The 12,488-nt window shown below is 47.2% G+C and overlaps 2 protein-coding genes across 7 annotated transcripts in view; one reads left to right on the forward strand and one right to left on the reverse strand.

Moving 5' to 3' along the window:
• Positions 1 to 301: 301 nt before the first annotated feature.
• On the forward strand, positions 302 to 3,000 carry anapc13 (anaphase promoting complex subunit 13). The gene is made up of 3 exons (XM_055875746.1): positions 302 to 409; positions 559 to 692; positions 2,598 to 3,000. The coding sequence occupies exons 2-3, from the start codon at positions 594 to 596 to the stop codon at positions 2,721 to 2,723; spliced, it is 225 nt and encodes a 74-aa protein (XP_055731721.1). The 5' UTR covers positions 302 to 409; positions 559 to 593; the 3' UTR covers positions 2,724 to 3,000.
• A 250-nt stretch (positions 3,001 to 3,250) lies between these two features.
• arhgap32b (Rho GTPase activating protein 32b) overlaps positions 3,251 to 12,488 on the reverse strand; it is a 220,560-nt gene continuing 211,322 nt past the window's right edge. For all 6 annotated transcript variants that reach the window (XM_055875737.1, XM_055875732.1, XM_055875728.1 and 3 more), the window contains 6 exons: positions 11,118 to 11,319; positions 9,445 to 9,590; positions 9,241 to 9,315; positions 8,192 to 9,058; positions 7,002 to 7,666; positions 3,251 to 6,912 (listed from right to left, as the gene is read on the reverse strand). In XM_055875737.1, coding sequence (XP_055731712.1) covers positions 4,756 to 6,912; positions 7,002 to 7,666; positions 8,192 to 9,058; positions 9,241 to 9,315; positions 9,445 to 9,590; positions 11,118 to 11,319 — 4,112 coding nt within the window. In that variant the 3' untranslated portion in view covers positions 3,251 to 4,755. The remainder of the gene's footprint in view (positions 6,913 to 7,001; positions 7,667 to 8,191; positions 9,059 to 9,240; positions 9,316 to 9,444; positions 9,591 to 11,117; positions 11,320 to 12,488) is intronic.

Here is a 12,488-nt window from a genome sequence, read left to right on the forward strand (position 1 = left end):
TGTAAATCAGGGAATTACATTAACGGCTTATTTTTACCGACGCTATTCGGTTCCTAACTTTTAACATAAAGAGCCGCCCAAAAAGCGCAGTTTGTAGAAGGTATTTGCTGCATTTGATTCATGAACAGTTGCGACACAACCATTCAGTAATTTGAATGTAGCTCAACTGCGTTCTAGTGCTAGTCGGAATTTAGAAAATCTTAATATGTTTGACTTGCTAAGTGGTTGAATGTGGCACGTGCCAGACCTAAAAGCAAACTTGGGTAGCCAAATTTTGACTTTGTGACTGTGTTATCTAGTGGAAACCCCGCGAACACGCCACTTATCCCTCTCCTGAAGAACATGACGTCAAAATACTGCGACTCATTTGAATCGCAGGTTTTAAGAATTTAAGCAAGGCTTTGTTTGGGTAAGCTATTGTGTTTATATGACATATTTTGGGAAATAAATTAGCTTCATAAGCCTATATTGAGACATCTGACTTGCCACACCAGACTACTTTTCTACGGTTAAACCACAACAAACAAGGATACTGAATTGTGCCATCTTCACACCTAGCTAGCACTACTAACAGGCAACCAAAACATCCAGAGATGGACAGTGAAGTTCAAAGAGATGGCAGGGTTCTTGACCTTACAGATGATGCTTGGAGGGAAGACCGTCTACCTTATGAAGATGTCACTATTCCGTTGGTATGTAAACCCTTTAAACAATGTTTATGCTGTAGATGAGGATGAGCTAACTTGATAACTGTTACATGATATAACGTTGGTAACTTAGCTTCTAAAACGGTCTCACTCAATTATTAGTTTATATATAATTGGTGAATATGAATAATGATGGCAACATCAAATGTATTAGCTATTTGATGGCAAATCCAAATCGCTTATGTTTTAACCCCAAAAAGAACATTTGGACTACACTTTCCAAAACAAGCTTACGTTATATAGCTAGAAAGCACTGTGTTGTGCGCTTACACGCGCCATAGCCCTTTTTAATAATGTGCACCCTCACATCAGCTCTGCCAAATATCCAGATCTAACTAATAACATATCTTCAATACAGGATTCTAGCGTAGGATGGATTATAGATGGGGTAAACGTTTAACGGCACTGGCGATGTATAAACGTATTGTAATGACCTGACTAGATCATAAATGAACAATTGTCCAGACAGAGATTTGAGTTTGCAAATTGACGGTTTATTAAACCAACTTTAGACGGGCTACTGTTTGGCCGTAGCCCACGCCAAATAAATGACAGATAACCCACAAGCCAATCGTGACCTTCTCTTGTGAAGCCCAGACGTAAAAGAGAGAGAACAAAGGCTAAACCTGGTCTTAACTTCCAATGATCCAACCCCCCTCCACGCCACTCCGCAACCGCCAGGATGCCCGGCATCAGAACATTCCAGGCATTCCCGTGATTGGCAGACAGCAGGTTGATTGACATGTCGGACCCCGCGAACACTGGGTACTGGTCAGTACAACACAACCACCTACTAGCCTAACACACAGCTGTCTGTGCGGGTCGCTAGAGTATGTTGCAGGTGGAACTTCGATAACGAGGAAATACAGATATTAAAACCAGCTCACTGCCTGGCCTCAGACTAAATGTAACAGTAAATATCCGGGACACTCAAATTAGTATGTTACATTTGGTATGGTTACTTAAGGCAAAACCAATAGGAGGGTGGGTATATAACGCAAACGTCTAGCAACCCAAAGCTTGCGCTTTTGAATCTCAACATTAGCCACAACAAATTTGAATTCGTAATATATACATTACTAAGTGGAGTTTTAGATGTACATACAGAATACTCTGAGACCAGGTAGAAATGAGACATTCAGACTTGCTATCTAGTACCAGTCTCATACATACCTTTAATCTGCTGACTGTTATAGCTTGCTGGTTCTCTTGTCTCCCTGATGGAATCAAATAGAGGAAATGCCTTTGGCATGAGTCCTCTTTTACCTGGTTTCAGAAATATGTTTCTGAATAAAATGACGTATGCCTGATACTCATACTTCTGTATAAAACTGGACAACACCAAAAAATGGTATTTTTGTATTCACTGTATTTTTGTGCATTCAAATTGTCATCGATATAATGCAAATGTGCTCGTTGACCGTAGTTTATGCATGCCCATACCATAACCCCACCTGCCATGGGACAATCTGTTCCCAACGTTGACATCAGCAAATCATTCGCCCACGTGATGCAATATACATGGTTTGCGGTTGTGAGGCCGTTTGGATAAACTCTAAAACGACGTTGATGGCTTATGGTAAAGAAATTAACATGCCAATTGCGCCCGCCGACAAAACTGCACATTTTAGAGTGGCTTTTTATTGTCCCCAGCACAAGGTGCACCTGTGTAATAGTCATGCAGTTTAAATCAGCGTCATTATATTTTCTTGGCCAAGGAGAAATGCTCACTAACAGCTATGTAAACAACATTTGAAAAAAATTCACTTTTTGTGTATCTGTGATTTTTTAAATTTGAGCTCATGAAACATGGGACCTACATGTTGTGTTTATATTTGTGTTCAGTCTAGTTTGTTCTCATGTGGTTAATCATTTTATTTTTTCCTGCAGAGTGAACTGCCTGAAGCTGAGCAAGATAATGGAGGATCAACAGAGTCTGTGAAAGAACAAGAAATGAAGTGGTCAGATTTGGCTCTACAGAGTCTGCACGAGAATACACCTAACACTGGGACTTAGCTACTCTGTGAATGGATATGGTGCCCAATCCAATGTACCCGTTGTTGAATTTATCTGTAATTTCCTCTAGTCTTACAATGGTCATTGTGGTATTCTCATTCATGTAAAAGACCACCCCCTCAAACCCACAATTTGTCTTGCAGTTCAATAACTGAACCTGGAGTGAAGAATCCTTGGACTATTTGTAGATTTTCTTATTGGTCCGACAGAAATAGAATGTCTGAAAACTGAGTATATGCAATGAAGCAAAAATAAACATAACATTTCATACATCAAATTTTTCTCCTCTCTAGTCAAAGGCAATGCATGTCACAAATACATACTTTTGTAATTGGCTCCTTGCCTCTGGCATCTAACAGGGACATTTCACTGACTAACTACTGTACATTTTTGAAGTTTTTAACATGTCTACGGTCAAGACATCTCAGGGAGCTTTGAAAAATACAATTTGTTTATGTCTCCATCAAAAGTAGCGTTGAACATTCCAACACTACAATTTAACAAAAGAACCCACTGACAGACATTCATTTTCATTGTTATTTCCTGAATAATTTTATTTGTTATATCCAACAGCATAACTTTCCAGTTACTGAGACAAGAGATGTTTTTACATTCAAAACACAACTAGGTGGTTATTTAGCCACTTACTGTGCCCCACAGCAAAGGAGGGATATCTGGGAGTATTCCGTTTAGTATCCGTTTGAACAGGTAGGGACCATAAGGCAAAATAGAACAGTACCTTCACAAGCCAATGGGCGTTACAACTGAAATATAGTCAAAGGTATTCAAATGCAAATATGACCTGCATTTGAAATTGAATGAGATGAATCTGAATCCTCTGCCAATTTGACTGGCTATTGACTAATTGCACTGAAAGCAGACAGTTGTATCCATAAAAGTTATTCCACATTTTCTTAAAATGGTCCCAAACATTTGTCCATTCAAATTAAATTATGGTTTACTTCTCTTGGAACATATTAACCATCTTTTTCACATACTATGAAAATTAGTATGTACATTTATTTCAAAATATATTTGCTGGAGTGAATTCAACTTGCTCAAAGGCTGACCAAGCGTTGTACAATAATGTTTTTATAATTTTATTAAGTTGTCCATTCAAGTCCTTTGAAATTGGCAGAAAAAAAAGCAAGACTATAACAAAACACATTTTAAGAATTACTCTGTTACAACTCCCAAGGTAATGTCGTCATCAACCCATACATGTGCAGGAATGCTTTCATGGCCAAAATACTCCAAATGTTTGGTCCCTCTTGCAATGAAGAACAAATCTCGGTTCCAAAACATTCAATTCACTCCGTTTTATAGCAAAAATACACAATCACAGAGCAAATAAAATATTAACATAACCCTACAGTACCAGGTGAAAGTACCCTGTCTAGTTCTAGAACTCACTTTGTACTGTTGGGCCCCGACCCCAAATCCAAGATGCTTGAAGACTGAAAGTGAACATACTGTAACGCCTTGTGTATACAGAAACAGGAGGGAGGGCACGATGACTTACACAGATTTCCTCCCTCGACAACGTGTACTGAAACATCCAGAAAGTACACAATGGATAGCAATGGTAAACAAGAGATTGGAGATAACATGCATTTCTAAAATGCAAACCTTCCTCCCTGTTATGCTCATACCTCCCCAGTCAAAACAAAACTGGAAACAAAAATAAAACAAATCCCTTTTTACCAGTAGTTCTTCTTTGTACACATATTTGACATTTTTGCGGTTCTGGTTTCTTGGACCTTTCGCTTATATCATATACATTTCTATGATCATCCACCATTTCAATGAGTCACGAACGCGTGGCTTCTTAGAACAATTGAAGAAAGTATGGTACATTCTCTAAAAAGTATCTTATTTTCCTTTACAATTCATAAAAAATATAGAGAAAAATAATGCGGAAGGTTCTGACGACAGTCCACTGTCCTGCAGAGGCTGTGGAACATTTTCACCTCCAGCTGAGTCACTTCATTGCTTACTAACATTTTTTTTTTTTTTTTTACAAGTCTCTTCTTCATTCAGCGTGTATTTCTGTCTCGGGCCTCTGCAGGGCCAGTTCCGCTGGGATGAAGGCGCCCTGGCCCAAGGCAGTGGAGTACGCTCGGTTGCTGTGGCTGCCCGTGAAGCCAGGGTTGGTGGGGAAAGAGGCAGAGGAGACCCCGCGGGGGTTTGGCATGGGGGCCTGTGGCTGAGGTATTGCTGCTGGGTGGTAATCATCCAGGTTGTCGTAGTGGGACTGTATCGCCATGGTGCTGTGTCTCTGCTGCCCACCGTGGGGCTGGTATGAGTGGTCTCTGTCTGGTTCGGAAGTGGCAGCTTGGCTATAGTGCTGCTGCTGGTGCTCTCGCATGCTGTGCGACCGCTCGGGCTTGAGAGGGGCCTGCGCTTTGACGGGGGCCGACTTGTGTTGGTGGTCATCATTGTCCTGGTAACTACCGGGGGTTTTGGACCTGTTCTGGTGGCGGTCTGGATCGGGCTGTTCGTAGCGGGGTTGGAAGCTCCGAGCTCCGTCCCCGGGGTCGTGTCGGCTGGGGTCCTGCTGATGGGCCTGGTAACGGGGTGGGTGTTGGGCTTGGTGCGAGTGGGAGACCTGGCAGGTCCTGGAGTTGCTATGTTTGTCCCCGGTGCCGTTCCCTTGACAGTGCTTCTCCGTCTCCATGTACATGAGGACGTCGGGGTCAGACACAAGGTGTCGGGGAGCATGCTGGGAGCCCGGCGGTACTCCGTAGCGCCCGTCTTTACCCTCGACAGTCATCAGCATGGCTTTGCCGGGGTCCGACTTACTGCGCAGGTGTAGGGTTTCGTACCCTCCCAGGTCGCCAGGCATGAACAGGCCCACGTTGTCATACTGAGACATGACAGGTCCTTTGACCTTCTGCCTGGCCCGGCTCTCTCTGTGGATGGAGTGCATCCGGAGCCTTTCCGAGTCCTCTGGGTTCCATGCAAAGTAGACGGCGGCTCCCTTTGAGCCATGGCCCGGGGGCATGTCTCTGCTGACGAAGCTGTGCTCCTTCCCCGGCGGGAGGATGTGGCGGGACAGGTAGTGGTAGCCGCCCGCCTTGCCCCCCGACCGGCTGAGGGTGGGGCCCAGGTCCCGACTGCTGAACGAGTGGAAGTGCCGCAGCCGGATGGTCCCGTAGGGGTCCACGTCGTAGTAAGGGGCGTCCAGCGGGTTGGCGCAAGGCGAATAGGGGCTGTAACGGTACTGCACCCGGCCATTCTCAAAGTAAGGCTGGAGTTGGGTGACGTGGTAGTCGGCCTGCGACGACTGTTGCGGCGGCTGCTGGTAGGTATTGCACTGGTAGACGGGCCGCTGGTAGTAGAAGAGCTCGTCGTTGGGAGGCACCTCGGTCCGCTGGATGGGCACCGAGCGGATTGCTGAGGGCACGTGGAGCGAGTGCACCCTACGGATGGTGGGGTAGACCGGAGCTCCCTCCATGGGTCCATAGCCCTGGCCGTGGTGTCCCGAGCCGGTAGATATGTACTCGCCACTCCTGGGGGGCCCGTGATGCTTCATTGACTGGTGGCAGGACCTGGGGTTAGCTAGGGTGTTGTAGCGGTGGTCCGTGCGGGCACTGTAAGTTATCTGGGGCGCCGACTTTGACGCGTAGGAGAGGTGTGGGGGAACACTGTCTGGCCGGTAGTGGTATGAAGGCTGCCCCACCGGAATGGCCCGTTGGTGGTAGTAGGCCTCCCCGGGAGGCTCCAGTAAGGCAGCCTCTCCCTTGGTGTTGTACAGGTAGGCTGACTGCTGGGTGGAAGACTTACGCGGGGGAGGGTGAGGATGGGCGAGGGCCTCCTCAGGCGTGGAGACCTCTGTCAGGATGTTGTGGAAGATGGCGGGGTTGGCGGCCTCTGTGTGGCTGAGGGCGGCGGTTGCCAATTTGCTCTCAATGGAGCGGACGGGAGGCGCTGGCGGCGTGGGCCCATGTGCGTGGGTCACAGGCTCCGTGCCGGGCTGAACTGGCTTTATGGCCTGCCATGGTCTCTCCACTGACTCGGATGGGGTGGGGACCACTCTGGCGTTAGGCTGGGGATGGGAGTGGGGCTGGGGTTGAGGCTGCGACTGGGCCTGTGGATGAGTATGGAACTGTATTTGAGGCTGTGAAACTGCAACTCGCTGCTCTGAGGGTTTCGGAGATGGCGACCAGACGGTCTCATCTACATGGACCTGAAAATTAACCAAAAACAATTCCAGTTGGCTATATAGTTACTTTATCAAAGATATTCTGCAAATATGACACATTTTCGCCAATTTACCTCAGGAGCAGGCTGTGGCAGGACACCCATCTCCCTGCTCCTGGGAGTGGTGGTGGAGAATCCAGTGCTGCTGACCGCTACCTGGCCCATGGCGGGCTGCTGCCTGTCTGGACTCTTCCGAGTGGGGGACACATGGGCTGGAGGGCTGTAGGGAGTGGTGGTACACTGGTGGTGGGGGGAAGCCGGTGGGGTGAAATCCATATCCTGGCTGGCTCCGGGAGAAGTGGAGGGGGACTTTGCACTGGTGAACATACTGATGGACTCCTGGCTCACTGACTGGCAAGGCTGTTTGTCAGTAGGGGTGGTGGGAGGGGGAGGGGGGGAAGGGGCAAGGTTTGGGGTGGTGGGGGTTAAGGTTGGGGTCTGGGCTTCTCCTGCCCTGGGTCCCTCCTTGAGGGACGTCTGAGGGCGCAGAGCTGGGGGAGGGGGCCAGTCCAGGGAGTGTGAGGGCTCCAGGGGTCTAATGGGGGACACAGGCGTGGGGGGCTGGGACTGGGAGGGCCTCTTCTGGGTCAGGATAGAGGCCTGCTGGGCGGACTCTGCCAGGGCCAGGGCCAACATGCGGGCGGCATTCTTCGGAGGGGGCGGGGGAGGGAGGAGGGACACAGAGGAGGAGCTGAGAGGGCCGGGGGAGGCTTTTGGAGAGTCCAGACTAGCTACGGCTCCTGGGAGGGGGACAAAAACAGAAGGGAACTACAGTGTGAGGACAGAGAGAAGAGAAAGTGCGTTTGAGGGGAATAAAAAGAAAAAAGGCAGGCTTGGTCTTCAAGAGTAGGAGAGAGGGGGAAGAGTTAAGCCTGGCGCTCTGGCGGCATCATGTGGAAAGATTTCTCTGAGCTGAAATCCATGCAAGGTGTTAAAGGCATGAGGCGGGGAAACTAAACCTAGAAACGAAACAGGCATTGTCAATCAAAGCATAATTAAACAAAGGCCTTATACTGTAAAGAGAAACGGACAGTTGAAATGGACAGTTCACCTGAATTACATATTGGTTTCCTTATATGGAAGCTGGAAGCTGCTTACAGGGAAAGGAAACTACTATATAATTTAGTAATTTCGGTGAACTCTCTCTTTAACATAAAAAAAACCATGATAGGTGATAAAGTGAAAATGTAGCAGCTGTATGCAAAGTAGCAGCTGTATGCAAAGTAGCAGCTGTATGCAATGAAGCAGCTGTATGCACCACTAACCTAATTGTTCCTTGCTATTGGTTGCTGTAGGTTGCTGGGCAGTGCTCTCCTCCCCTGTGGAGTCTTGGCTCTCAGTGTCGAAGGCAGAGAGCTTACAGTGCAGCTCCATCTGAAAGGCCTCGCTCAGCGACGGCTCCCCTGTCCTCAGCAGCACTGAGCCCATTAACAGAGGAGAGTCCCAGGGCAGTCCCGAGGGAGGGGAAGAAGGCTGGGGAACACCATGGCTTTCTGTAAGCCTACTAGAAATCTCCATGTCAAACGGCTCCGAAATGGCCAGAGGAGCCAAAATGTCCGACTTTGACTTTTTAGGGGACACAGCCTGTACGGGTTTGTCAGAGAAAGACACTGAGCAGACCAGCTTCTTGCTCCCTGCTTTCTCTCCCGTGGCCGGGCTGAGGTCAGGCGACAAGAAGGGGTTGGCAAACTTCCCCAGGAAGGAGGGAGAGACGAGCGCCGAGCCATTGTCAACGCTGCCTGGGCTCCTCTTCAGGCTGGTGCCCTCGCCAGCCGCGCCCGTAGCGACATCGCTCAGCCCCAGGGGGAAGGAGAAGGAGCCGTCGGGCAGGCTGCACTGGAACGACATGGGGTCAAAGTCCAACGAGGCCATGCCGATGTCTGGGGGGCTAAGGTCCACGTCCTCGCCGGCTGAACGTGGGGGCGAAATCAGGGCTGGAACATAGATGGGCCCGTCGTCCCCATCGCTGTCCCCTCCTTCGCGGGTCGCGCCCCCGCTGTGGCTCTGGGCCAGATTGTCATCGGAGTTGCAGTGCTGCCGGGTGTGGCTGTCCAGCAGGTCACCGTTGAAGGAAGCCGAGAGGGCATCGCTGCTGGAGCGGGGCCGCCGAGGACGGTACACCTTCGACTCTCCTACGGGAGTCAGGAGGAAATCTTCATCAATTTAAAGACAGATCAAAAATGTTTTATTAGAAAAAACTATCTATACAAATACATTACTACTTGGACCATAGCAGACTTGCACTCAAGAATAGGCTCCATCAGGCATACAGAGTGCCGTGGAGATAAGTCAGATTAGTCCCATTATACATTACCTTCAACGTTGTGTAGCGAGGTGAGCGACTCCTCGCTTTTGGCCGATCGGAGTGTCCCCGTGTCCCCTCTGCCTCCTGGGACATGAGACAGACAGGCATGAGTGTACATACATTATTTTCCGTTCCAACCAAATGGAACATTTGTGAGAAGGGTCAGAGAGTGAAGGCTTGGTGTTTGGGAGGGAAGAAGAAAGGGAATCTAACCTGCCAGGGCCATGGCCTTGAGCTCACTGGGTTCGCTGGGGTTGCGGTGCAGCTTGCGCTTGGACATGGACGATGACTTGCCCAGGTTGAAGAAGGAGCGCCAGTTTCCCACCGGCGACTTCTTGGACTTGATGGGGGGCCTTTTCCTGTAGGAGGTGAATGGACAGAACACTCAGTTGGGGAAACAAGTAGTCATGTGTCCTTCTGTTATTGTTGCCTAAACAACATGAATCACTTGATTATAATATGAAACCACGTACAGTGCCTTCGGAAAGTATTCAGGCCCATTGACTTTTCCCACATTTTCTTACGTTACAGCCTAATTCTAAAATTGATCAAATTGTTTTTTTTTCTCCCTAATCAATGTACACACAATACCCTATAATGACAAAGCAAAAACAAGTTTTTAGAAATGTTAGCTAATTTATAAATAAATACAAAACTTAAATATCACATTTACATAATTATTCAGACCCATTACTCAGTACTTTGTTGAAGCACCTTTGGCAGCGATTACAGCATAGGGTCTTCTTGGTTATGGCTCCACAAGCTTGGCACACCTGTATTTGGCGAGTTTCTCCCATTCTTCTCTGCAGATCCTCTCAAGCTCTGTCAGGTTGGATGGGGTACGTTGCTGCAAAGCTATTTTCAGGTCTCCCCAGAGATGTTCGATCGGGTTCAAGTCCGGGCTTTGGCTGGGCCACTCAAGGACATTCAGAGACTTGTCCCAAAGCCACTCCATGCGTTGTCTAAGCTGTGTGCTTAGGGTTGTTGTCCTGTTGGATCTCTCTGTACTTTGCCTCGATCCAGACTAGTCTCCCAGTCCCTGCCGCTGAAAAACATCCCCACTGCATGCTGCCGCCACCACGATGCTTCATCGTAGGGATGGTGCCTGGTTTCCTCCAGATGTGACGCTTGGCATTCAGGCCAAAGAGTTCAATCTTGGTTTCATCAGACCAGAGAATCTTGTTTCTCATGGTCTGTTCCAAACTTCCATTTAAGAATAATGGAGGGATCTTCAATTCTGGAGACATTTTTTGGTACTGTTACCCAGATCTGTGACTCGACACAATCCTGTCTCGGATCTCGACGGACAACTCCTTCGACCTCATGGCTTGGTTTTTGCTCTGACATGCACTGTCATGCACTGCACTGTCATTTTTGCTCTGACATGCACTATATATAGACAGATGTGTGCCTTTCCAAATCATGTCCAATCAATTGAATATACCACAGGTGGACTCCAATCAAGTTGTGGAAACATTTCAAGGATGATCAATGGAAACAGGATGCACCTGACATCAATTTCGAGTCTCATAGCAAAGGGTCTGAATACCTATGTAAATAAGGTATTTCAGTTTTTTATTTGTAAAACATTTGCAAACATTACTAAAAGCCTGTTTTAGCTTTGTCAAAATAGGCTATTGTGTGTCGATTGATGAGGGAAAACATTATTTAATACATTTTAGAATAAGCCTGTAATGTAACAAAATGAGGAAAAAGTCAAGGGGTCTGAATACTTTTCCGAATGCACTGTAACTGTATGCGTTCATGGTTTGAAGGTATAATATTTCCATCCAAATATTGTATCTCATCTATGCCTCCTCCATTTCCATACTTTACAACTCATTGACAAATATCAGAAAGATACCAGGGCCGCAGGTTGTTCATACCTCTCCATAGGGAACTCGATGACGGTGTGGAACTTGCCCTGCAGCGCAGCCGGACCCTCCCCCACCTCAATGTACTTGCTATCGGCCGTGACGGGGGAGTTGATCTGTGCCTGGGTCCGGGCCTGGGCCTCCTCCAGGGTCAGCAGCTTGGTGGAGGGGGACGACACCAGCAGGGACTTGGGCCGCAACAACGAGTTGTGTCCTAGGGGAAGGGGAGAAGTGATCATGTACACCAGTGGTCACCAACCTTAACTGAGTCAAGATCACTTTCGGAGTCAAAATGCAAGCAGAGATCTACCACTCAGATTTTTTTCATTTTTAAAAATTAATTAAATGAATTGTCATTAAAAAATGACAATCCTATGCAACATTAACCAATTAAAAACAGTTCTGCAGCAATGAGGTTTGTACAGTATGCTATAGGCCCAATACATTATCACTGCATATTGGCTAAGCTTGAATTTCCCTGCCATTGTTGTTTTTCTCAGACCATTTTGAAATTAGATAACATTTTTAGGTATATGATCAGACTGGTAATAGATCATTTGTTGTATTACTTGTGAGGCATAGCTGAGTAAGCATAATTTTTTTTTTTTTTTTTTTTACTGGACTGATGGCCTGCATCTGATGGTCAGTCTGAGGGGAGGAAGGGCGCAGCCTCTCACCCGACTCACCGTCCATCCGCTCTCCTTTCCTCCGCTGAGAAAAGGGGACACAGTCTTCCAGCTGATAGCGAAACTCAAGTCGCACTGCTTTATTTCTGTCTCATGCACCAATTCATGTGGTTACTCCTATGACCAGAGAAAGTGTAATATTCCTTGGTATTTAAAAAGACGAGCCGCTAATAATAACGCAAGCGTATGGAAACACTTTGCTGTACTCTTTCGTTGCAGCTGCAGTGCTGGTTGTAGCGTGAGTGGAAGTGGGACAACGCTCATTTTAAGGCTTTTAAAAGTGTTGAACAAAGTCCTGAATAACAACTTAAACATGAGCTTACTCATAAAAACGCAGCTCTTTGCTGTATTCGTTGAGTCTCTCTCTATTTATGGTTTTAAACATTTTTAAATCTCACAGTATCAACTCCGCTGTGCATTCGAGGATTCTTTTTACAGTCTATGGCTTGCAGAAACTGTGCAGCCGCGGTAATCTGAGCTATCGAATTGGCCAGCAGTAGGCCTATAGGGGAATTTGATTTGCTCGCCGGGCCTGCCGGGTAGGCGGAGTTCTCCTTCAGACACATGAAAGGGTTCAAAATGGGATCACTTTTGCCTTCCCGGCGCTAGGGCTGCTGAATCAAGTGCACCCACTGCCAAAAGCGCGAAAGGAAAATAGGAACGCAAGGCTTTATCGTTGTTTTTTACAGAAATGTTT

This window comes from Salvelinus fontinalis, chromosome 2 (assembly GCF_029448725.1).
Source record: "Salvelinus fontinalis isolate EN_2023a chromosome 2, ASM2944872v1, whole genome shotgun sequence".
Classification (NCBI taxonomy): Eukaryota; Metazoa; Chordata; class Actinopteri; order Salmoniformes; family Salmonidae; genus Salvelinus; species Salvelinus fontinalis.